Genomic DNA, 27,239 nt, shown 5'->3' with positions numbered 1-27,239 from the left:
GAACAGCCGCAAGTACAAACATGAAAAAAATAGTGGGTAGGCAAACTGAATAAACTAAGATGAAATAAACTAAAAACAAAAAATATATAAAAAAGAAAAAATAACTACAAATGAAAATAAAAGTAAAACAGGGGGCCCGTCATGCTCTGAAATTATTGAACTCAATGGTCAGTCCGGCAGGCTGTAGTGTGCCTAATTGGTAAATGAGATGCTGTTCCTCGAGCTTGCGTTGATGTTCACTGGAACACTGCAGCAATCCCAGGACACAGATGTGAGCATGAGAACAGGGGGAGTGTTGAAATGGCAAGCAACCGGAAGCTCGGGGTCATGCTTTCGGACTGAGCAGTCACCCAGTCTGCATTTGGTCTCCCCAGTGTAGAGGAGACCACATTGTGAGCAGCGAATACAGTATACTATGTTGAAAGAAGCACAAGTAAATCGCTGCTTCACCTGAAAGGCGTGTTTGGGACCTGGGATAGTGAGGAGAGAGGAGGTAAATGGGCAGGTATTACACCTCCTGCGATTGCAGGGGAAGGGGATGAGGTGGTGGGAGTAATGGAGGAGTGGACCAGGGTGTCGCGGAGGGAACGATCCCTTCGGAATGCTGCCAGGGGAAGGGAGGGGAAGACGCGTTTGGTAGTGGCATCACGCTGGAGGTGGTGGAAATGGCGGAGGATGATCCTTTGGATATGGAGGCTGATGGGGTGGAAAGTGAGGACAAGGGGAATCCTGTTGTGGTTCTGGGAGGGAGGGGAAGGGGTGAGGGTAGAGGTGCGGGAAATGCGCTGGACACGGTTGAGGGCCCTGTCAACCACAGTGGGGCGAATCCTCGGTTGAGGAAAAAGGAAGACATATCAGAAGCGCTGTCCTGGAAGGAAACATCATCAAAGCAGATGTGTCTGAGATGGAGAAACTGGGAGAATGGAATGGAGTCCTTACAGGAGGGAGGGTGTGAAGAAGTGTAGTCGAGGTAGCTGTGGGAGTCAGTGGGCTTATAATGGATATTAGTAGACAGCCTATCCCCAGAGATAGAGACAGAGAAGTCGACGAAGGGAAGGGAAGTGTCGGAGGTGGACAATGTAAAGGTGAGAGAAGGGTGGAAATTAGAAGCAAAGTTGATAATGTTTTTCAGTTCGGGGCGGGAGCAGGAAACGGCACCGATACAGTCATCAATGTACCGGAAAAAGAGTTGGGGGAGGGGGCCTGAGTAGGACAGGAACAAGGAATGTTCGACATATCCCACAAAAAGACTAGGACCCATGCGGGTACCCATAACAACACCTTTTACTTGAAGGAAGTGAGTGGAGTTGAAGGAGAAGTTGTTCAATGTGAGAACAAGTTCAGCCAGGCGGAGGAGGATGGTGGTGGATGGGGACTGGTTGGGCCTCTGTTCAAGGAAGAAGCGGAGAGCCCTCAAACCATCCTGGTGGGGGGGTGAAGGTGTAGAGAGATTGGACGTCCAGAGTAAAGAGAAGGCGGTTGGGGCCAGGAAACTGGAAATTGTCAAAATGCGTAGGGCGTCAGAAGAGTCACGGATGTCGGTGGAAGAGACTGGACCAGCGGAGAAAAGATAGGAAGAAATAAGTTCAGTGGGGCAGGAGCAGGCTGACACAATGGGTCTGCCGGGACAGTCCTGTTTGTGGATTTTGAGAAGGAGGTAGAAGCGGGCTGTCTGGGGTTGCGGGACTATGAGGTTGGAAGCTGTAGAGGGAAGATCTCCAGTGGAGATGAGGTCAGTGACAGTCCTGTGGACAGTCGCTTGATGTTCAGTGGTGGGGTCATGGTCCACGGGGAGGTAGGAAGAAGTGTCTGAAAGTTGGCGCTGAGCGTCTACAAGGTAGAGGTCAGTACACCATACAACAACAGCACTACCCTTATCTGCAGTTTGATGACCATGAACGGAGTGCCTCAGGTTCAGAGGGGGACAGGTTAGATGGCTGAAGGGCCTGTTTCTGTGCTGTATAACGCTATGACTCTATGACTGGAGAATTGCAGAGGTTACATCCTTATTCAAAAAAAGGTGTAAAGATAAGCCTAACATCTACAGACCAGTCAGTTTAACTTTGGTGGTGGGAAAACATCTAGAAAAAATAATTAGGGACAAAATCAATAGCCACATGGACAAATGCGAGTTAGTTAAGGAAAGCCAGCATGGATTTCTTAAGGGAAAATCATGTTCAACTAACTTGTTGGAGTTTTTTGAGGAGGTAACAGAGAGGGTCGATGAGGATAATGCTGTTGATGCGGTGTACATCAACTTTCAAAAGGCATTTGATTCAGTGCCACACAACAGACTTGTGAGAAACTTGTATCTCATGGAATAAAAGGGACAGTAGCAGCATGGATACGAAATTAGCTGAGTGACAGGAAACAAAGAGCAGTAGTTAATGGATGTTTTCGGGCTGGAGGAGGGTTTGTAGTGGAGTTCCCCAGGGATCAGTGTTGGGATCCTTGCTTTTCCTGATATTTATTAATGACTTATACCTTGGTGTATAGGGCACAATTTCAAAATTTACAGATGATATGAAACTTGGAAGCATTGTGCACTGTGAGAAGGATAGTGTAAAACTTCAAAAGGACACAGACAAGTTGGCGGAATGAGCAGACAGGTGGCAGTTGAAGTTCAATGCAGAGAAATGTGAAGTGATTCATTTTGGTAGGAAGAACATGGAGAGACAATATAGAATAAAGGGTGCAATTCTAAAGGGGTTGCAGGAGCCGGGGGACCTAGGTGTTTCTGTGCATGAGTCATTGAAGATGGCAGGATAGGTTGAGAGAGCGGTTAATAACGCATACAGTATCCTGGGCTTTATTAATAGGGGCATTGAGTACAAGAGCAAGGAAGTTATGTTGAACTTGTGTAAGTCACTAGTTCGGCCTCAGCTAGTGCTGCGTCCAATTCTGGGTGTTGCACTTTAGGAAAGACATGAGGGCATTGGAGACAGCAATGAATGGTTCCAGGGATGAGGAATTTCAGTTATGAAGATAGATTGGAGAAGTTAGGACTGATTTCCTTGGAGAAGAAAAGGCTGAGAGGTGATTTGATAGAGATATTCAAAATCATGAGGGGTCTGGACAGAGTAGATAGAGAGATATTGTTCCCACTTGTGAACGGATCGAGAACGAGAGGGCACAGATTTAAAGTATTTGGTAAGAGAAGCAAAAGTGACATGAGGAAAAACTTTTTCACACAGCGAGTCTGGAATGCGCTGCCTGAGAACGTGGCAGGTTCAATTGAAGCATTCAAAAGGGGCTTAGACAGTTATATGAAAAGGAAGAATGTACAGGGTTACGGGGAGAAGGCAGGGGAATGGAACTGAGGGAATTGCTCTTTTAGAGAGCTGGTGCAAATATGATGGACCAAATGGCCTCCTCCTGCGCTGTAACAGTTCTTTGATTCTGTGAACTTATGCTGGTAATAGGGTGGATGGTATCTGGGTGAGCAATCATAAGGTTAAGTTAATCTCAGAGAGATGATGTTGAGTCTGCAGAGAAACACAACCATGAACAAGAGAAATTCACATCCTAGTATAATTCACAAATGCACATAAGTAATACGTTTTATCATATATTTTGCCAGCTGCTGCACTTGGTTTGCAATGAATGAACTTCTACAGATGGTCACAAGACAATGATGGATAAGCTAGACCATTCAACCCAGACTAGTTCATCCATTCAGAAGCACCCTATAGTCCTCCCATTGCGGTATTGAATGGATCTAAGGATTTGTCGTCTCCACGCTCTGGATGGGGCAAGCTGAGAGAAGTAGTTACAGTGAGAGGAGGCTTGTGTGGGGTATAGACAAGTTAGGGCATGTGGCTTGTTTCCCAGCTGTAGATTCAATGGAATTCTTACCAAGTGATGATCACTCTCTGCATGAAACAGAACTTCCTGATATCACACCTAAAGTTATCTTTTGCCAGTTTCAGCCTGTGTCACCTTATCCTAATCCCACAATCTAAAGTAATACCCCAGATCTACCCTTTCAATACCATATACTGTCATGCACTCTATAAGATCACCTCTGAGAGCGGATGATCCATCTTGGCCTCCTCCTGAGGTCCCTAGCATCACAGATGTCAGTCTTCAGCCAATCCGATTCATTCCACGTCATATCAAGAAACAACTGAAGGCACTGGATCCTGCAAAGGCTGGGGCCCTGACACATTCTGGCACATAGTACTGAAGACATGTGATCCAGAACTAGCCACACCCCTAACCAAGCCATTCCAGTACAGCTACAACACTGGCATCTACGCAGCAATGTGGAAAATTGTCCAGATATGTCCCGTCCACAAAAAGGAGGTAAAATCCAACCCAGCCAATTACTACCCCATCAGTCTACTCTCGACCATCTGCAAAGTGATGGATGGGGTCATCGACAGTGCTATCAAGCGGCACTTGCTCAGCAATCGCCTGCTCACTGATGCTCAGTTTGGGTTCCACCAGGGCCATTCAGCTCCTCACCTCATTACAGCCTGACTTGGAATTATATCACCATTCCTTCACTGTCACTGGGTCAAAATCCTGGAACTCACTTCCTAACAGTGTACCTACACCCCAAGGACTACACTGGTTCAAGAAGGCAGCTCACCACCACCTTCTCAAGGGCAGTAAGTGCTGACCTAACCAGCAACACCCACATCGCACAAACAAATTAAAAAAATGCCTAATTTTCAGACTGAAATCCCATGTAATTCTACATACCTCAGACCCTTGACAATATCAACCTTATGACTCTTCTGTGCCCTGCCTACAGCATTTACTGTCTCAGAAAACGGAACTGGATGTGTCATGTTTTGAAATTGCATTTGCATTGTGTACACTTGGAGCTGCTGCAGAACACACATGGTAGCAAAGGGCAAGTAAAAGGGAATAAAGAAGACTGCGTTATGTTCAACAGCCTGCTGGAGTCTTTGGCCAGGATTTTATCCAGGTGACGGGGGTCTCTACATCTGGAAAAAGTAACGCTGAGAGCCCCGTGTCGCCTCTTCTGTGGGAAGCCCGCCGAATCTAGTCCCAATTAGGCACTTAGGTGGGCAGTGGCAGGCCTTCCACGGGATCAAGGCCCCCAGCAACAGAAGTCCCAATCAGAGGCCGGCAGATCTTTCACTGTGCAGCGCCACCACGGAGCACCTATCCGAGGCCCAGGAGCGCACTGGATCCAGGCCAAAGTTAGGTCAGGACGGGAGTGGTCTTGCAGGGTGGAGGTCACAGGGGGAGTGTAGGGAGGTTGGTAGCAAGGGTGGGGGTGTGGCTCTCAGCGAGGCCCCCCACGCCTTTCCCAATACTAGGTCCCTCGTTCAGGTACTAAGTGGCTTTTAATGAAGGACCCCACCCCCTTGGAGCCGGAAAGCAGCCCACATGGTTTAGCATGCCATGCATCCCATGCGGTGACAGGGCCGCCCGCCGCACAGCTGATTGCCCAGTCAAGGGCCTCAATTGACGGAGCCGAGAAGGTGGCGGGGTCCTACCCGCCACCATCCCAACCAATTGTATGCTCTCCCCACCTCAAAACTCACCACAGGCGAGAGCATAAGATTCCACCCTTTGTCTCTGTGTCTTTGCCTCATCTCCTATACTAAACTCAGCCAAAACTCCAGTCCCAAGAGACATCACAGGATGCAGTACTCAAACTGCATTCTGACCAGAGACTGTACCATTTGATTATGCCTTCCTGGGACCCATTCAACTGCTTTGATCATGTATGAATGTGTGGCTGAAGAGATGGTACAGAAAGGAGGGCTTTCGTTTCCTGGATCACTGGGTCTGCTTCTGACGAAGGTGGGACCTGTGCAAGTCGGATGGATTGCACCTGAACCGGAACGGGACCAACCTCCTTGCAAGGAGGTTTGCTAGTGCTGTTGGGGGGGTTTAAACTAATTTGGCAGGGGGATGGGATACAGAGTGGAGGTACAGTAGGGGGTGATGCACAGCCAAATGTAGAAGAGAAACTAAGTCAGTCTGGAAGGCAGAGCAATATAGACCTGTTCAGGTGCAAGCGAATAATGCAAGGCTGGATTGCATCTATTTTAAGATTCTTTACAAGTAAGGCAGGTGAATTGAGGGTGCCGATTAACACATGGGAACATGATATTATTGCTATCACAGAGACGAGGTTGAGGAAAGGGCAGGACTGGCAGCTTAATATTCCAGGGTATAGAATCTACAGGCATGATGGGGGGAGGCGGGGGGGGGGGAGGATGTAAAAGAGGAGGTGACATTACACTATTGATCAAGGAGTCAATTACTGCAGTAAGGAGGAATGATATCTTAGAAGGTTCCTCAAATGAGACTATATGGGTAGAACATAAAAACAAAAAGGGAACAATCACATGGCTGGGAGTGTACTACAGGCCTCCAAACAGTTGGGTAGAGATAGAGGATCAGACATGTAGGCAAATCTCAGAGAGGTGTAAAAATAAATGGGTAATAATAGTAGGGATTTCAACTTCCCCAATATTAACTGGGATAGTCTTGGTGCAAAAGGCTTAAAGGGCGCAGAATTCTTAAAGTGCATCCAGGAGAGCATTTGAGCCAGCACGTAGAAAGTCCTTCAAGAGAATGGGCGTCACTGGACCTAATCCTAGGGAATGAAGTCAGGGTAGAAGTGTCAGTGGAGGAGCATTTTGGGGATAGTGACCGTAACCCTGTAAGATTTAAGGTAGTTATGGAAAAGGACAAAGGTGGACCGGAAATAAAGATACTGAATTGGGGGAAGGCCGATTTCAATATGATAAAACAGGGTCTGGCTTAAGTGGACTGGAAGCAGCTACTTGTAGAAAAGTCGACATCAGACCAGTGGCAATCATTCAAAAAGGAAATAGAATTCAGGGCCAACATGTTCCCGCAAAGGTGAAGGGTAGGACCAATAAGTCTAGGGAACCCTGGATGTCAAGGGTATAGAGGATTGGATAAGGAAAAAGAAGGAGGCTTATGGCAGATTCAGAGCACTGAAAACAGCGGATGCCCTAGAGGAGTATGGAAAATGTTGGCGGGGGGGGGGGGGGGGGGGGTGGGTGGTGGGTACTTAAAAAAGCAGTTAGGAGAGCGAAAATAGGGCACGGAAAAACACTGGCGGGCAAGATAAAGGAAAATCCCATGGCATTTTATAAGTATATTAAGGGCAAGAGGATAACCAGGGAAAGAGTAGGGCCCATTAGGGACCAAAGTGGCAATCTGTGTGTGGAACCAGAGGACATAGGTGAGGTTTTAAATAATTACTTTTCATTTGTGTTCACTATGGAGAAGGACAATGTAGGTGTAGAGATCGCGGGTGGGGGGGGGGGTGTGGGTGCAGGCGGAGGGGGTGGATTGTTATATACTTGAATAAATTAGCATTGAAAGAGAGGAGGTATTAGCGGTTTTAGCGGGCTTAAAAGTGGTTAAATCGCCTAGATGAGATGTATCCCAGCCTGCTATGTTGGGCAAGGGAGGAGATTGCAGGGGCTCTGCCACAAATTTTCAAATCCTCTCTGGCCACAGGAGAGGTGCCAGAGGAGTGGAGGACAACGAATGTGGTATCATTATTCAAGAAGGGTAGTAGGGATAAATCAGGTAATTACAGGTCAGTGAGTCTACTATCAGTGGTAGGGGAACTATCAGAAAAAATTCTGAGGGACAGGATTAATCTCCACTTGGAGAGACAGGGATTAATCAAGGATAATCAGCATGGCCTTGTCAGGGAGAGATCATGTCTAACAAATTTGATTGAGTTTTTCGAGTAGGTGACTAAGTGTGTAGATAAGAGTAAAGCAGTTAATGTAGTCTACATGGACTTCAGTAAGGCTTTTGATAAGGTCCCGCATGGGAGATTGGTCAAGAAGGTAAGGGCCCATGGGATCTGGGCAATTTGGCAAATTAGATCCAAAATTGACAGGAGGCAGAGGGTGATGGTCGAGGGTTGTTTATGCGATTGGAAGCCTGTGACCAATGGTGTACTGCAAGGATCGGTGCTGGAACCCTTGCTGTTTGTAGTGTACATTAATGATTTAGATGTGAATATAGGAGGTATGATCAGTAAGTTCGCAGATGACACGAAAATTGGGAGTGTCGTAAATAGTGAGGAGGAAAGCCTTAGATTACAGGACATACGAACATACGAATTAGGAGCAGGAGTAGACCACTCGACCCCTCAAGCTTGCTCTGCCATTCAATAAGGTCATGGCTAAGCTGATTACTCCACATTTCCACCTACCCCCTATAACCTTCCACCTCCTTGCTTATACGAACATACGAATGGGCTGGTAAGATGGGCAGAGCAGTGGCAAATGGAATTTAATCCTGAGAACTGTGAGGTGATGCCTTTTGGGAAGACTAACAAGGCAAGAGAATATACAATGGATGGTAGGACCCCAGGAAGTACAGAGGATCAGAGGGATCTTGGTGTACTTGTCCATAAATCATTGAAGGCAGCAGCACAAGTAGATCAGGTGGTTCGGAAGGCATAGGGATACTTGCCTTTTTTAACAAGGTATCGAATATAAGAGCAGGGAGATTATGAAGGAGATGTATAAAACGTAGTTAGGCCACAGCTGGAGTACTGTGCACAGTTCTGATTGCCACACTATAGGATGTGATTGCACTGGAGAGGGTACAGAGGAGATTCACTAGGATGTTGTCTGGGCTGGAGCATTTCTGCTATGAGGGACATATATAGCGTAGATAGGAAGAAAGTTTTTCCCTTAGAGGAGGTGTCAATAACCAAGGGGCATAGATTTAAGGTAAGGGGCGGGAGGTTGAGAGGGGATTTGGGGAAAAAAAATTCACCCAGAGGTTGGTTGGAATCTGGAACACACTGCCTGAAGGGGTGATAGAGGCAGGAACCCTCACAACATTTAAGAAATATTTAGATGAGCACTTGAAATGCAACAGCATACAAGGCCACAGGCCAAGTGCTGGAAAATGGGATTAGAATAGATAGGCTTCATGGCCCACACGGACACAGTGGGCCGAAGGGCTTGTTTCTGTGCTGTATAACTCTATGACTCTAAATAGTTCAACACTATTAGCTTTGTTGATTGCAGCTCTGCATTGGTTAGAGATATTTAGCACAAAGTTTACTCAGACTCCAAGGTCACTTTCTACTTCACCCTTAGCTATATTAACACCATTCATAGAGAATGTGTTACTTATTTTTCACATCCTATTGCTGTTTATATGTTCATATACTTATTTTGTCCAACCCACTTTAATTTTGAACTCCTTCCTCTGGTCACATTGCTGCTCCCAGACTGGTGTCTTCAGCGGATTTCAGCATTTTGCATCAAGATTTTTGACTTTAGGCCAACGATGTAAATGAGAAACACCACTGATCACTCGGGCGCCCGACTCAGTGCACCCACCCCAACAGAACTCCTCAACAAGTTCCTTATTGATTGCCAGAGTTTACCATGAATCATCAGCTTTGAATTTAATAATACCCATTCATGAAACTTGTAAATGTTGATGTTCAGAGGGACTTGGGTCTACTTGTACTAGGAACGCAGAAAGTTAGTATGCAGGTACTGCAAGCAATTAGGAAGGCAAGTGGCATGTTGGCCTTTATTGCAAGGGATTTGGAGTACAGGAATAAAGAGGTCTTGCCACAATTGTTCAGGGCAGGAGTGTACACAGTTTTGGTCTCCATATTTAAGGATGGATATACTTGCATTGGAGGCAGTACGGCAAAGGTTCACTAGAATGGTTCTTGCAATGAGAGGGTTGTATTATGATGAGAGGCGGAGTAAATTGGATCTGTACTCTCTGGCGTTTTGTAGAATGAGAGGTGATCTAATTGAAACAGAAGATTCCGAGGGGGCTTGACAGGATAGACACTGAGAGGTTGTTTCCCATGGCTGGGCAATGTAGAACACGGAGTAGCACAAAATTCAGCTCGACTGAGTGCTGAGAGATAGAGTACTTAACTCAGGAATTTGATCCAAAAGAGGAAACTGGAGACAGTGAGACTTGAGATTTGAGGTGCAGAGACATGAATTAGGTGAACAGATAGGTGAGTTTTCAGTTTTATTTCTAAACTGGGGCGGTAGTTTAACCTGGTACTGGGGAGATATAAGTATTGTTGTTTGTAATAAATTTGTAGCTTAACTAGTTAAACTACTTAATAAAACTACAAATTATCATTCAGTGATTTTCTAGTCTTAAAACCTAATTAGTTACATAAAACACAATAAGGATGGCAGTACAGGTGATGTGTTGCAGCTGTAGCTTGTGGGAACTGGTGGACACCAGTGTGATCCAGAGCAACCATATCTGCAGTAAGTGTCTGCAGCTTGAGGAATATTGGCTCAGAGTTGATGAGCTGCAGTCCGAGATTCAGACGCTGCGATGCCTCAGGAAGGAGGAAAGTTATATGGACGCTTTGTTGCAGGAGGCAGTTGCACCCCTTAGGCTATGTTTGGTCCGTTCTCAAGGATCGGAGGGTGTGACTACAAGTGAGGCATGGGAATCCAGAAGGTAGCAGTGGAGGAGCCTCAACCCTTGCATTTGTCCAACAGCTTTGAGATTCTTGCAGCTTGTGTGGAGTTGAACAGAAACTGCAGGGAGGATGAGCAAACTGACAGTGGTGCAGGGGGCCCTTCAAATCGGGAGTAAAAAGGAAAGTAGTAGTGTTAGGGGGACAGATAATTGCTACTGATTTGATGATTGGCCGTATTGTGGTATTCACTAATATACTTACTTCCAGGAGGTCAGAAACGTTATTGTTCTGTATCTCTAATGTTTGCATTTTTATTAATTTGAACTGTTTTAATTTGCTTTTTATTGACTTGTACAATCTAGAATCCAGTCCAACACGTAACCGGTAGGGAAAGCAAAATCCTGCAGATGCTGGAAACATGAAATAAAAACAGAAAATTCTCAGCATTTGTAGATGGAGAAACACTGTTCATATTTCAGGTCGATGACCTTTCATCAGAACTGGAAAAAGTTAGATATGTAACAGGTTTTAAGCAAGTACAAAGGCAGGGAAAGCGGGAGGAGGGGAGGAAGGAGAGGGGCAGAGATAACAATCAGACACAACCAGAGACGACTTGATTGAGGAACCAGGGGTTTAAAAATATAGACTTGTTTATTTATGAATCTCACATCTACTGTTACATTCATAATTTCCAATTGGCAGTTCTTAAATCCTGTCGATACAGATTGATTGAATTCGAATATGTATATTGCATTAAAGAACATATTGTAAATTGTGTAGCAGTAGCTGCATTTCAAAGGATTTTTTTATTGACAAGGAGTTAAGCTTCACCATCCAGTTCACTTTTGCGTCATCGGATTTAGGTTTAGTACTTTCCCAGGGTTTGAACTGGAAACATACAATTTATGCAATATTCAGTCACGGTATCTGTTTTAAACACTTTCCAGTTATCTTGATCTGAAGAAGTCCCAACCGAAGCAAGTTTTGCTTTTAGGTATGCTTTAATTTGCTGTAATGTGGACCATGGAAAAGATCATGCCAATACCAGAGTATTCCCTATAAGTTGTTAACCGTTACTAGGCAACATTTTAAATGCTGCTGGAGAATAGAAGTTTAAGAGAAATGGCGGATCCAGTGAGCGAATTTTGTGTATGTAGTATGCAATTCCACAACCTTCCGGTTTATTGCCTGTCATTTTATTCATTGGCATGTTGGCCAACTTTATATTTTCGAAACAAAATTGGCAGGAAGTGTTGGCGCTGTATATGACGACAGTTTTATTTTGTATTGAATATGTGCTGTTTTTCCACAGTACTTCAAAATACAGCACTTTATTTTCTAAAAGGTTTCAACACTGAGAATATAAACGAACTCTGTTGTACTAATTGTTTTGTTCAATGGATGTGGATCATCAGCGGCAAAATTGTGCTGTCCTTTAGAATAACTACAAATCTCCTATCCTCATTTGTCTATAAATTGCGAATGGAGCCTATACAAAAGAAAAGTACAGTTTAAGTGTCTTCTTTCCTAAGAACAAATATCAATTACATCGTAGAGTCCTGATATTTCTATCCACAAGGTGGAGCTCAGAAATAAATTATTGCAAAGTCATCTAAAATAAGATAGTGTTCTGTTGGTTTACTGAAAGTTCGGAACAACGAAAGTATTAGCCATTCACCATGCTGACAAAACGGATTATTCTCAAATATTAATTTTATTTTCAATTTTTTGGAGTTCCTAAACATACAACATTTTTGCAATTGGAATGTTAACTGGATTGTGGTTAACACATTGAAATTTAAATAAGAGCAGAGTTACGTTGGATCACTGTGACCCAGACATAAACCATTACCCTCTCACTTTGAGTTACATATATAATGTTAATTGACAAAAAGTTCCTTAAAAAAAATTATTGGTCAGGGGATGATAGTCACCTGGCCAAAAAGGATAACAAAACGCTTTTTTTAGTTGTACGTAATTTAATAAGCTGTTGGACAAACCCGAAGTGAGTGCATAATATGTGTACATTTTCATAAATAAAAATCTTGTTAAATGTCATTAGCCAGGTTTTACGCGGTGTTTCCTTTCCCAAGGGACGGTGTGTTTTAGTTTGGAATATTATCATATACCTTCATATTCCTTTTGTTGTTTAAAAGATAATAAGGCAACAGTAAAACGTGTCTAACACATCACGAATTGGTCATACTATGAATTAAGATATATTAAATACAATGTTAATTTGGTACGTAGTTTCTTTTAAAATACATATATTCTGTAGGTCAGAAAAAGAACTCGCGGTATAATTGTCTTGCGGAGTACAATCTTATTCTGAAGCTCTAATATATAACACACAAGTAGAAACTAGGTATTTTCGCCAACGTTCATGTGGTTGTTAAGGAAGATGCTCGTCTTGGATCCGCAAAAAAGAGCTTTTGCAGCGGTTATCTAAAAGAGGAGACAGAAACACATTTTAAAACAGGTGTATGTAAACTAGTCAGTATGCGGAATTTAACACGTTCACGTATGGGGATGAGTTCATTCAACGTCTAACTTCTTTTGCAGGTACAGATGAGGATGTTATAAAGTCGAAGAAAACTTTCCGGACCCAAGCAGTTGTAAATCAGAATGCGGAAACCGAATTAATGTTAGAGGGCGATGACGATACTGTCAGTCTATTACAGGAAAAAGAGATCGACAATCTAGCAGGTAATCAGCACTACAGAGAGCGCCTTATTATAATGAAGGACGTACTGACTGTTCTACTGCATATAGTTCTAAAGATCTACACTCAGATGGAACCTTGTCAGTGTATTGCAAGAGATCGACAGTTCGAGGAGCATCCAGAGTTTTACTGCAGGATAGCCTCAACAATACTGAAAACGCAATCTATAATCTGTCCATTTCCAAAACTCAAAACCAGATCAATACACGTAGTGTGATATTAACCACCATTATACTTGCTCATCCAACTTCTGAAAATGATACAATATTATACTTCCTGATGTAGTTTGCTATTCAAATTGGAAAACATACGCAATGCTTAAAATATAATGTTATAGGTTAAAAATTAAACAATCATGTGTAAACTGTACATTGTGAACTGCTTGAAATTGTATTTTCTAAAAGTGTGCATATATTTTATTAATTCGAAATAATATATAGTGCGAGTATATTTAAGCAGAAAAGCCCATTTAGAATATCGTATTTTCAAAAAATGCGACGAACGGTACTTTTAAAATGAATATTGTGTAGTCATTATTCCGCTCCGTAGAGATAGATCGTCTGTATTTGCAATTTGGCTTGATCTCAAGTTGCAGTGTTATTTCTTTCAAAAATTAATACATTTTGTTCACTTTTATTCCAGCGCCTTTTTGTCCGCGGTTCTTTGTTTCTAGAGGCAAGTCACAAGTTTACGACCGCTAACCTCTAAAGGAAAGCACTTTTTCATTGGCAGTTGCTTTGCAAAATCCCTGAAATAATCACCTGACGCAGTAGTCTAAAATAGGCTGTGTAAACCAACTATGTAATAAATTGCTTAAGTTAACTTTTTTCCCAAGATGGACGTCCATGGGTGATTCCATTACTTTTTGTTCAACCAGTTATCTTTCCCAATGCCTTCACATATAACTTGATCTGAAAAAACTAATCTACTAATATTTGCTGTTTCAATTGATTTTTTGTCGTCATTGAACTTTTATTTGATCAAATACGCAAAATAGTCAATTAAAAGAACATTGTGCTTAACTGTTGGCTAATTCGATTAAAATACTAGGCCAGCCTCTAACACAATTATTTATAAATGCATATTATATTCTGTGCAAGTATAGTCACAGGAATGAAGAATAGGAAATTTTAAGACCATAAATCAAAGCTTTAAACGTAATCCTGATTAGTCGTTTTCACTACAATGGAATATTTCCTAGCATTTAAACACTGGACTAATTTCAGTCCAGTGAAGCGTTACTGTCAATCATCTCAATGAACTCCTGTTTTATATTACTTTTTCTTTACATTTTCTCATATTGTGCATCTGTTATTTTCTGTCTGGTCTAGGCCCGACTCACTATCTCAGAAGTCTGGTTTTGTTGATAATTGATCTGGTGCATACTCCATAGGATAAGTCTAAGTCAGGTCACTGCTTTTCTCTGTTCTCTACACTGCACTTTCCACTTAATGCCTCTGGGCCGGGGTTTTCTCTTATGCGCTCAGTAGCCCGCGATTTTAAATCAACTCGAAAACCGCAGCCTATAAGACTGTGTTACTTTGTTAGCTATTTTCTCCCGCTTGCCCACGGCACCAATAGGTTTGAGTTGATCTGTGTTTTCTAGTGATCTTTAGGTTTGGGTTCCGGTCATTTTGTCTGCTCTGTAAGGCCGGATCTCCCTGCTAGAGCTGTATTTTTCCATTGCCTACCCGAATCTCATGATCTTTGCTTCTGACTTTTCCCGTTTCCTGCACGTACCTTACTCCTGATCTATAGTCCGAAATCGGGTAAATATCCTCTTAATCTTTGATTTTGCAATTTCTTTCCCTTGTATGTAGCTCCACGTCATCTATATCCCTAGATTGTCAATACTTCTGTCATCTCCAGCGTTACTCTTCCATCTCACATCTACATGCGTCTCTCGTCGCTAATCTACCAATTTGGTTCAATTTAAAAGACAAAATGGTGGATATTGGTGGTAGTCAGGTGTCAGACCAAGAAGTCCTGCTGATGTTTACTCCATTGCTACCGTATTATTTTATTCAAGGGAGACATCAAAGGTGGTTTTAATTTAGTGTGTTACGTAGATTTAAACGTTAATTTCAATTTGAACAAAGGTTTGAAACGACTGAGCCCCATATCAATACCCGCTTCATATGTATTACTTACGTTGAGGTAAATTTATACGCCAGCTAACTGAACTGGGCCCTATTACAAACCGATAAAGACATACACATGCTCATGAATTGAGCGGTTTAGCGGCCTATCTTTCAAAGCTAACTAAAATACATTTAGTACAAGAAAGAACGTATATGTTCAGTCCATTAATGAGATATGGCGTTAAAACAATTCAAATACAAAAAGGTTTGCTGCATCGGTGTAAATAGAAGGACACGTTTCAGGAATTACATCAGCTGCATTCAGGCAGTTGCCATCCACATTTGAAGGATTTAGCTTTCAAATAAAGTTCCGATAATACTATGTCGTTGTTTTATGTCCATAGATATTTAACTAAAAAGAAACTCTTGCATTGTAGATTATTTCTCAGATCTTTGAGGATGTGCATATTTGTGTATTATTTTATGCAAACATTTTAATATTGGATCCTAATTATGGAGTCACTATCCCATGAGAGATTAAAACGTAATCCCTTTCTTACGGCTGTACTGGATTAACCTCATATTGTCCCTGTCTTTCTCTAATTCCCTCCAGGCTACAGTACAATGCTTATATCCTCTTTAAATGTTCTACACTTAGGGTTACTATGCAATTAGAGTTTTGGAAAGCGCCCTCGCTCCGAAAAAAATACAACATTGACAAATTCTAAAAATTTGATCTGAATTAGTCAACATCTCTTCTGAGAGATGTAAAACGAAGGGCTTCACGCAGTGCTTTCTCCGAGCACAAAAGAGGGGACCCTTGGGAATACAAACCAAATCCACTTGTAATCTTACAACAATATCGAACATAATTGGTTGAGCAACCCAGATTAAGATTGATGAGAGATTAAAGTAGCGGTTCGGCGTAGCGATCGATAGCAAATACCAATCGTAAAGATTTTAGTTTGGCTAGTTGTGGCTAGATGTGATGGATAATATGGAGACAAGTGAGTGCTCAGGATCCAGATGATGACACTTCACGTGATGATGGTCAGCTGACTGAGATCAGAAAATTCTGACGAAAACTTTAGATATGCTTAGAACGTGAAGCAAAAATTGAAATACACCCTACGTATGTTTCCGTTACATTGACAGTAATCAAAATATTTAAAGATGTTATTTGAAAGCCAGCAATGCATTTTACCAAAGTGTAAACGCCGTTCTGTGTAAAAACCTGCCCCTTGGTTTGTTTTCAGTACTGTGCAGTTCTTTTTGTGATAAATTTGAGACGTATAAAAGCTTTGGGTGCTATTTTTCCACATTATTTTAAGGGTAGCCTGAGTAGGGCATTCAAACCAATAAAAATGTAGGTCAGATTGTGTCATGAAACTGAATGTTTCAGGATCTTACTCAGAAAACTCCTATAAATGTTGTATCTAATGGGATATTAGTCTTTTGCATAGTGAGATCTCAGAAATTGCTAATAGCATTAAAATTATTCTTGATGTCTATGTACCACACTTAGAATAAGGCCACACTTAGAATATTGTGTGCAATTCTGGTCGCCACACTACCAGAAGGACGTGGAGGCTTTGGAGAGGGTACAGAAGAGGTTTACCAGGGTGTTGCCTGGTCTGGAGGGCATTTAGCTATGAGGAGAGGTTGGAAAAACTTGAATTGTTTTCACTGGAACGACGGAGGTGGAGGGGCGACATCATAAGAGGTTTACAAAGTTATGAGCGGCATGGACAGAGTGGATAGTCAGAAGCTTTTTCCCAGGGTGGAAGAAGAGTCAGTTACTAGGGGACATAGGTTTAAGGTGCGAGGGGCAAAGTTTAGAGGGGATGTGCGAGGCAAGTTTTTTACACAGAGGGTGGTGAGTGCCTGGAACTTGCTGCCAGGGGAGGTGGTGGCAGCAGATACGATAGCGACGTTTAAGAGACATCTAGACAAATACATGAATAGGAAGGGAATAGAGGGATTATGGGCCCCGGAAGTGCAGAAGGTGTTAGTTTAGGCAGGAATCAAGATCGGCGCAGGCTTGGAGGGCCGAATGGCCTGTTCCTGTGCTGTACTCTTCTTTGTTCTTTGTACAGTCAGTGATAATATTCTGCGTGCTAATTAATGTTCTGAGAAACTGCCACACGTGATCGCGGTAAACCGGTTTCGTCAAATTATTAAATTTAAAATGAACTCTGTTTGAAATCACATTCGTTGGTAAGATCCATACAGAGAATAAAGATTTGGATGTCTACTTGCAGGCCCCGTTGTCCTGAGTACTCCAGCTCAGCTAATCGCACCGGTGGTAGTTGCTAAAGGAACCTTATCTATCACCACCACTGAAATCTATTTCGAAGTAGACGAGGATGACCAAGGATTTAAAAAAATCGACCCAAAAGTAAGTTATTTTAATATTTGCAAGATACCTGTTTACATCAGAACTTATAGTTTGTGGTATTTGTGGTATGTTAAGCCATGTTTTATTCGTCACTTTCCTCATTTGTTTTGAATGACATTAAACTTTGACCCAATATTAAATTACAGTGTTTGTGCATGGAAGGACTACCGATTTCATCTGAAAATTTGAAAATAAAATTACCCGAATATTAACACATTCTCAATTTTGTAATACACGTTTAAGTTTATTTCCCCAGCAATATAAAATGACGTGTTGAGAAGTTACAATAAGTTATTCGAGTACTTTTTTTAAAATCAAGTCTTATATTTTCAGCCAAGTCCGAAAATACTGTAAATGACCTACAATCACCTACATTTTCGTAGTGTGCTTAGAATTAATTAGAAATTAACCAAAATATTTCTGCAAATATTAAATTGATAACAGGAACAGGAAGGGAAAACAAGAAAGTTTGCAAATTTTGCTAATTGCAATTGTTGTATATTCCTGAAAGTCGCATTAATATAAAAAGTGTTTTTTTCCTATTTTACTCCGGTCCCTCTGGTATTACACACTCAAGCAACTCGGCCGTACTCATTTTTGTGCAATAAAATTGATCGACCCGCATCTCGCAGCCATGTCAGTTTCACATCTTAAAAATAACACTGCATATAAAGCTAACGTTTGTGGCCAAGTCAGTTTCAAAATTGGAACAAAGCCAGTGGGTGCTTTGGGATGTAGTAATATAGTCATGTTGTGTAGGTACTATTGGGAAGCTATTGTAAAATGTAATACTATAGCTTTTCTCACTGAAGATTATATAGCTCAATGTATTGATCACGTGTTCAAAGCACCTTATGAAATACTCGAAAAGTTCTGCATGAGTGTCAGTGTGTGAGATATTCAGTACTACAAACAGACGTCAAAAGAGTGTTTGATATCTACATCTCTTGAGACTCGTTTATTTAAAGTAGCCGATACAGTTTGATGAGTCTTTAGTGAATAAAACTGGCAGGACTAAAGACGCGATTTGATCTTTAACCTAGTCTTATCCGGGCCTACAAAAAAAGTTGATGGCTTTTTCAAACCACCACATTCAGGCCTTGGCCCAGTTTTCTTTGCAGCTAGTTGTCTCGTACACTGCCTGCAGATCAAGTATTTACAATTTTGCAATACCTTAAGTATACTTGCGAGGACCAAGCCGAGATAACAGTAGTTCATATCTAATTTAGTTACGATTTATGATTGTATTTTGATGTAATGTTTTGAAACAGACCCGTAGAATTTAATTAAACATAACAATCTCTCATGGATTCCCTTTTTAGTGCTAAGCTTGACCCACCTGTTTCACTCCATCTTGTTTTTATTCTGGTTTTGTTTGATTTAAGTTTACATCATAGTATTAATAGTTCTTATAATGAGAAGCATAAACGCAAGTCTGGACAAAGCCTTTAACATTCAAATAGTAACACAGCGTGTGACTATTTTATCAGCTCTTAACCAATAAAGAAAACTACGAGTTTGTTCCCAAAGACTCTAATTCTTCTTTCTACTATGCTGTATTAAATTTTACAAAGTAACATAAGGCAGGAAAGTTTGGGTCTACTTAACTCACTAACTTTCATCGTCACCTCTGGTGACGGACTTGATTAACGTTGTACAGCTTTTACAATGTATTTTTGGTTTCTTTAAAATTTGCTTTTATTAGGTACAGGTTGAATCATTAAAATCAACAAAATGTTATTAAAACAAATGTACGTCATGCACGCTATAGTTAATGTATTGTTCTGATTTGATTGTGGTTTGCATTTACATTAAGAACTCACATTTGTTCTTGAGAAGTCAGTTCATTTTTTTAGTCCACGCATTAACAGCATTAAATTATCTTTCCGTTCTTGCATCAAAACGTAATTGTTAACTGCAGTACTTGATTTTATTTAGAAACAAACGTTATGGGGTCATGCTTAGGTGGGTAATACAAGAAACGTAAAATAACTTGGTAAAAGCGTCTATGGTTTCACAAGGGGCTAATGACGTCTTTCATGCGCACCCGGTTCGCAAACAAAAATTGACTGAAAATTACACTTAGCTTGGGATATTGTAAAATATTTAAATAAATATCCATATTGTTCAAATTCTTGAAAGTACAAATCAGTTCCTTTGTAAGATTTTGTTTTTGATGGGATGGGAGTAGTTCTGATTCAGATTTGTAAGTCTGTTTTTGTTGCATTAAAACGTTACTGTTTTGTTAAGCTCGTTATAGATTTTTGTTCATTTTCTGCTTTGAGCTTATGTTTCTACTGTATTTACATACAGCTGAAAAGTCAATGCCCAGAAGAGATTAACCAATTTTATATGGCACTGCTTCCACTCAACATTATTTCTAACATCGAGACTTTTAAAAAATACTTTGAGAACAAAAAAGCAAGTTGGCATGTACATGGTTATATCATTTCTTATTTAAAAAGCTGTAAAATTCAGTCAGTTGACAAATTTGCTGATGTGCAATTTAGTTAAAATATTAAACCATTCCTCGATGCGGTTTCATATGCTGCAATTGTTGTAATTTCATATGCAAATACGTTAAATTACCGTTTTTAGGCCCGCTCCCTCACTTATTTAATGAATATATCAGTGATTTTATAGATCTTGAGTGATCTTCACGTTCATATTATCCAAGACTTATTCTAAATTACTGGATTAAACACGAGGTCTTGATACGTTTTGATAAAATATAATTTTTTGGTTACTTTTTACCGTTAATTAATCTGACTGCTGTAATAAACGTACAAGGAACCATCATGTACAAATAATTGTTTTTGTCGCAGAATTGCAACAGCATAGGCTTTGTACAGAATTGCATTTTATATTGTCTAAGATTATTTACATAAACATAACCAAGGATTTTTAATCCTAGTTTGGTCTACATAAGCATTTGTAACAATTTATTGAAACTATAGTATTTATTTTATATTATCAACGTCGAAACAGGCTGTCATTCAAAAAATGACTAGATTTCTATAGACTACTTTACAATATATTGTGGCGTTTTTGTATCTTTTATCATTCATTGAATTTTTGAACAATTTATCTGCTGGCGCCTTCTTGTAGATATTGAGACTAGCAATAATGATTAGCCTTTTACTGCAATATAGAATATTTGACTAAGTAATTCATTACAAACTGCAAGCAGCAAGGATTTTAATCGTTTCTTTTATTAACTTCAAATTAAATATTTTCAGCAACAAGAATTTCAAAATGTTATTAGTCACAATGTTCTAATCCAGTGTTTTCCAAGTGCATATTTTTAATATTTTCTCCAGTATTCGATATTCAAGCATTATGTATAAGCAACGTTCATATTTCCATTTGGGTATAGTTTAAATAACAATTCAAGTAATGGTGGAATGAGTAATAAAAGGAATGAACAAGCAAAAATCTGAAACGATCACTGTCGCCAGAATGTAAACTTTTGCGTTAGACACATCAGATAGCAATAAACTTCAGTGATATTTATCTACAAATACCTTGATGGCAATGTCTTCTTTTAGCAAGAAAAATGTCCAGCCGTATCCAAAAAAAATGGAACCAGTCAGCTTGTTCGTCTAAGAATTCACGGTACACAAAACATCAACAGCCACAACTGAACGACAAATGCGAGTTTCTTTAATATGTAATAAAAACCACAGTTTAAACGTTGTAAATGTTCATTTTCAAAGTTTTTCTAAGCTTTTGGGGTTGGTGAGTATCTCTCTCGCCAGGCGCCAGGTTTGTTTTGCTGCGTTTTCCAAAGCGGTATGTGGTTTGCCCTGAAATAAATCTAGATTGGGTAAGAAATAATGTGGACATCTGCGACATTGAAGGCAGGAGATGAGCTGCAGTAGAATCCCGTTTAGGCGATCTCCCAAACACGACTCGTCCCAGTCCGATTCCCTGGGATGTTTCTCACATTCATAGGAAACCAGAGTTTTCATGTGGTAGTTATAGAGAGGCTGTCCGGGGAGTTCAAGGTGCCGATCGCGCAAAGTTTTGAGGACGGACAGACATTTCTTCCGACAGCCCCCGAGCAAAAGCCTGTTCTCGGCCTCGGCGAACTGTAAAACCCAAGCATCGCTCTCCGCTGAGCTCTGTTTGCCGGAGAGGGAGTAACACTCTTTGGAGAGCAAGTTGAACCCCTCGGCCTTGACCTCGGCCACCCGGTTCGGCCCAGGCCAGGGGATGTGAGGCAGTGGCCAGTGCGCCGCGCTCCTCGGCCAAATCCCAGTGCACTTGAAAGCGGGAGTGATCTGCACTATGTAACGGTCCCTGATCCGGAGCTTCACCTCACTGGTGTCGGCCACCATCTTCACTACGTCCCGGTAGCTACATTTGTCCACAGCCTGAGCCACCAGTGTTTGAAACCTGGAGCGGATCTTACGCGCAGAGAGATATCCCGAAGCCGTAATGAATTCCACCCAGAGAGACATGCTCCTCTTGCGACCGTCGCTTAGCTTCAGCACGGCGCAGCCAGGTAAGGAGCCGTCGTCCACGAAGTTGAAAACTCCCATCTGGTTCAGGTAGAGGACCACCTCGAACTCGGTAGGGGAAATTACTTCCAAGCCTTCAAAGCGGCTGTCGATCTCGTTGAGAGAGCTGATAAACCGTGGCTCCTGCACTTCTACTTCCTTGAGCACGTCTGACACCACTTTACACACTTCCCTGATGGTCTTAGCTATAGCGGCCTTTCGAGCTTGACATTTCTCATTATAATACTTGTTTAGGTGGTAGACTAGTTTGGCTTGGGCAGCTATCATGTTGGGGCAGAGATCCGGGTTGTACACCGGAGTCTCGCAATACGCTGACGGATCCAATGCGGCTGGTTTTACAGGCGCCAACTTCAGAGAAATAAAATCAGCAATATTATTGGATGTTGCAATAAAAAGGCACTTCGAACTGTGTTAATCTCAAAGGGTAACGTTCATCATAAAATTTGGATGGCAGCGTTAGTGTGGAAACCAAACACTGCAGTACTAGCACCAACTTCTTGTTTGTTTTCTCTTTCGCTCGCCTGTTTTCTCTCTTTCTAAGTTGTCAAGAAACAGATCAAGTGCAGTCCAGCCTGTGCTTCTAAAGCTACTGATCAGTTTAGAGGAGCACAGATGCTCTGGAGTGTAAAATATAAGGCAGGGCCGGGCGTCGGCATCCAATCGCTCTTGGGCTCGTCATTGCCTGCCACTAAATAGAGCTAATTAATCCTAGCATTTATAAAGAAACTCAAAGTGCGTGTCTGAGAGGAAAAGAGAATGTTCAAAAAAGCGCAATCGGATTGTCAGAGGAATGCTTGAATTTTTGTGTATATGTTGTGGATATTTTTGGACAGAGAAGCCATTTGGTAATATAATATAAATAGATGCGATATTTGATAGCCAGCTGATCTATTAGCCCTCTCATTCTACTCGGTTGGGCAGTGTTTACAGTTATGAGGTGTTTGTATAGGCAGGTGCTAATGGCTTGTTGTGGCTGTAGATTCTCGTCACTTTCAAAGAAGAAAGTCCGGTTTCATCGGGGCTCTTCGTTTGATTGTCAGATAACAGCTCAAATCTAGTCTTAGAAGGGTTTAGCTCAACAACATAGCTGTTTTTTAAGTGAGGTTCTCACCACCAAATGTTTATGATTTGCAAAGAACAGTGTAATTAATAAACTACAGTAATTTTAACAAGAATATATTAGGAAACGTTCACTTTTAGTCTTGTGTTTTGAAAACATTAAAATTGTATGCTCTTAAAGCAGTCTTAAAGTAATGTTGGCCGAGCCAGTCGCAGGAAAAAAACTGATTTGAGAGTTAACTTTAAAGTCTGCCAATGAAGTGTCATAGGTTGACTATGTATTTTGAATGATCAGTTCATGTTATTTATTTGTACGGCAGTTTCAAAAGATTATTTTAATCTTTCGGGTTTACAAATGCTCTCGGGTCGTTTTTTTCTCTCCAGTGATGCCATTTTCTGGAGCTCTTGCAATTGGAGAGTTGCTGTTTAGTGCGTTGTAACGTGAACCGTGCTTGTCATTGCTCCCAGTCGGAGGCTGCTAGCGGTGTGATAAAAGGAGATAATTATGTACCACAAAACTGAGCTGCATTACGGGCTATGTCACTTTTTGTAAAGCAAAGTAAACCTGTTCGGTTCGTTGCGGTGAGAAGTATCGCAAATGAATGTATGTTGATAACTCCATCATAATTGACGTAGATTGACTCACAAAATGAGCTAGATTTCTGAATTGTAGGGCAGCTCAACAAAACCATTGGTGGAGCTGGGGGGAAAACCCTTTCATTGGAGCGACTTAAAATGAACATTGTATAATTTACAAACTTCGTTAATTTATGAACACTTGGCTATGTCTAAGGACAGTTTTAATTGTTTTTATTTTTATTACCTGTGTGGATTAAAGTTAATTACAGATATTACTGTCTATGTCGCTTTCATTAAACTCAAAGTACAATATTTTATTTTCTTTGTCATTTAGTAACATTATAAAACAATCGATTGAGTATTAGTTGGAGAGGTTCCTTAGTTCTATGATCACTTGCACCAGCTCTTCGGTAACGCTCGTCTGTTATGTTTCCTTTTGTTGAATATCGTTAAATGTAAAATGATATGATCTTACAAGCCGTGTGCTAGCACATGATTATAAGATAGCAACAGATACCTGCATTTCCTTTTGAGGTGAATTTGATAATGCTTAATTAGCTGTTACAATCTGAGTTAAATAAGCGTTTGACAATGGAGTCGGATTGCAAGCATGGAATCCGCCAGATTGAGAAATCTTTGCATCATGTTTTTTTTTGGCTGCTCCTGATTTTTTACTAATTAATCGAAGAACGGTGTTTCGAAATAAAAAAAATATTTTACGAGGTAAATATACACATGTTCTAATCCACATGCTGAATGAGAATTAACTTCTAAGAATGCCCCTTTTTAATCCTACAGTTCCTGGGGAATTTTCTGTTCGCTCAGCGTGCGCTATTTTAGTGAAATTAGTGTAAACTCGAAAGATTTTCTTTCTTGCTATTCTCCAACAACTTGACACCGGGATTCTATAATCGCATTTAACATGACAAACAGGAAGTGCTAGATGGTATAAAACGAATACATGGTTTGGTGTCTTGAAATAGTAGCCGATTGATAGTGAATAGAATTTAACTACAGTAAATATTTTGGTGTCAGTATGCCACAATAGTTATATAAATCGGGTAATGTTAGTCTTCTGGCCCACACTTACAGTATCAAATTTATTAAAAATGAAACGTGCATCATGCTTTACTTACAGAATTACAACTAGTTTGTAAAATACAATATTTGATTAAGTTTGTTAAAAAGCAATGATCTAAGCAGTAAAAGATGGAACAGGTTGCTAGTCATTTTATTTCCTGTCAACAAGAAATAAAGCAGCAGAGTATAATTAAAGTAAACTATAATTACAATAAAGTCTGTTTGTATAATCAATGGAGGATTAAAGGACTCTGTTCATTTAGACGTATGAGCTCGGTTATATTTGATATCATGCTTATTAATATCTAGTTAACATTACACTGCTGACAGATCCAGAGAAACGTCAGTCTCCCCAGGCTGGCCGTTTCTTAAGGTTTCAACACATGCAATGGTATACTGAAGAACGGTAATATTTCGATAATAAAGCTACTTAAATGTCAGAAGAAGCCTAATAACTGTAATGCTAAAATGTAACTAAAAAATCTAAATAAAAAATTACTTTTCCTCACACGTTCTCTTTCTCCCATTTCTTTCTCTTCCTTATTCCCCATTCTCGCATTTGTTTTTTCATTCTATCTCACTTTCCCCTTCTCTCCCACTCCAGTTCTTATTTTGGCTTTACTTTGGCTTAATTTCCATATAATAATCCCAATGTAAATTATTTTATAACTACTATTTATTTTTAAACTCATGGTTTTCCTTTCCTGTTTTCCTTTGTTAGATCCTATATCCATTTTGGATGTGGGAGTCACATTGGAAAAACTGGTCATCGATTGCCTGAAAACTGTCTCAGTGCTGATTTTCAGCCAGAACTGTGAAGATTGAAATTGCAATTTTTGATGCATTTTGATGTATCAAACCAGGAATGGCTTTTGCAGGGTGAGCTATCTTGTCTGTGGAACCAGCAACTGAATCATACTTGAATGGCATTTCAGTTTAAATCTACCACTATATAACTTTCAGTAAATCACTAAGATACATTACGGAAAAAAAAAATTAAATGACAAAACATTGGCTCTATTATTAAAATGACAAAACATTGGCTCTGTATTATTAAAAATGACAAAACATTGGTTCTGTTATTAAAAATAATGGTGTACTAAAGGTTTTAGATGTCTGCAATTCACTAGTTATCAATGGACTGTTTCACTGATGATATCATAAGATTGACTATAGGCTATGTTAATCTCAATATCTGTCCAACTTGTGCTGTCATTCTGTGGAAGGGTTCTTGCAAAAAAAGGTCAACAAAATAAGTTTAGCAACAAAATTCAGGATTTGAATTTTTTTGAATAGTGGCTATAGTCAGGGATGCCTTGGTTGTCAGAATATAAAATATACTAGTAGTTTGATGGTTTACTTTAAATTGAAATAATGACTTACAAACTCAATCGATGTGAAAAAGTGGGAATGAGTTCAGTGTAAACGATAGTTCATTTTAATGTTCTATTTTTCTGCATTTGGTATGCCTCGTCATTTTATATTAACTTAGATCTCTGGGTTGGGAAAGGGGTGGAGAACAATTAATTTATAGCGTTGGATCCTATAGTAATTAGATTATTAATTTATGTGTTTCAATAATGACTTGAGTTGCAGTCATTTCCTATGTCCTCACCTGACAAATATTTTTTCTATAAGCAAAACCCTTCATAGTAAGTTTCAATTTTTTAAAAATGCATAATATAACAGAATTTGACATATAGTGCACAAGAATGCAAGCAAGTATATTTTGAGACAAAATTTCAAGTTAAAGTCCTTCAGCCAAGAAGATAGATGGTTCATGTTCTACAGTTCAGGTGTCATTGTTTAAGAGTGCATTCGCACAACATCTTTAGCCTCCCAACAAAGTAGTTCCCAGTTTTCCGTGATGCTGAAGGTAGTATGCAAACAAGGTCACTGTTAGATCAAGTTGATTTACATGCCCAGCACCTAGTGGTTTGAAATCCAAACTGCAGATCACAGACTGAATACTCTGTGATTCACATGCAAGGTTAAAGTAGAACAGGAAAAATGAGTAAGAAATAAAAATGTGAATCTTTTTCTTCATCAGTTATCCTTTTGGAAAAAATGGTAAAAGTCTTTTTAATCACTACAGAATTTTTTTAAAAATCCTGCGCATATGTTGTGATGTAATCACATGCACATCATGACTTAGTAGTATTACTATCTTGAAACAATAGAAGGAAAATTGAGTTTTGGAGGTACCAGAATGAATCAACAATCCAAACCTGAAACAAACACAGGAGCAATTCACTTCCAGTTTACTTGCTGGAGTGTGAAGGCACTGCCAGAAATTCTCAACTACTCACAAATTAATTGCTACTAATTTTTGAGAGTTCCTACCAGTTGTAAGAGTATGATGGAGTATCAGTAAGACTGA

At 40.4% G+C, this 27,239-nt stretch overlaps 2 protein-coding genes across 7 annotated transcripts in view; one reads left to right on the top strand and one right to left on the bottom strand.

Moving 5' to 3' along the window:
- Window positions 1-27,239, top strand: part of nbeaa (neurobeachin a) — a 988,762-nt gene that overhangs the window by 676,634 nt on the left and 284,889 nt on the right. For all 6 annotated transcript variants that reach the window (XM_068033481.1, XM_068033479.1, XM_068033480.1 and 3 more), the window contains 2 exons: window positions 12,980-13,123; window positions 17,482-17,618. In XM_068033481.1, the coding sequence (XP_067889582.1) occupies window positions 12,980-13,123; window positions 17,482-17,618 (281 nt within the window). The remainder of the gene's footprint in view (window positions 1-12,979; window positions 13,124-17,481; window positions 17,619-27,239) is intronic.
- Window positions 20,893-22,723, bottom strand: LOC137371247 (putative nucleotidyltransferase MAB21L1). The gene has a single exon (XM_068033482.1). The coding sequence runs from the start codon at window positions 22,406-22,408 to the stop codon at window positions 21,329-21,331; it is 1,080 nt and encodes a 359-aa protein (XP_067889583.1). The 5' UTR covers window positions 22,409-22,723; the 3' UTR covers window positions 20,893-21,328.

This window comes from Heterodontus francisci, chromosome 6 (assembly GCF_036365525.1).
Source record: "Heterodontus francisci isolate sHetFra1 chromosome 6, sHetFra1.hap1, whole genome shotgun sequence".
NCBI classification, from domain to species: domain Eukaryota; kingdom Metazoa; phylum Chordata; class Chondrichthyes; order Heterodontiformes; family Heterodontidae; genus Heterodontus; species Heterodontus francisci.
Note: the sequence above shows the minus strand (reverse complement) of the source record. Positions and strands in the feature narration are given on the sequence as shown.

What these genes read in the sequence shown, in the direction of transcription:
- LOC137371247 (XM_068033482.1), bottom strand. Translation starts at nt 22,408, where the DNA reads ATGATAGCTGCCCAAGCCAAACTAGTCTACCACCTAAACAAGTATTAT.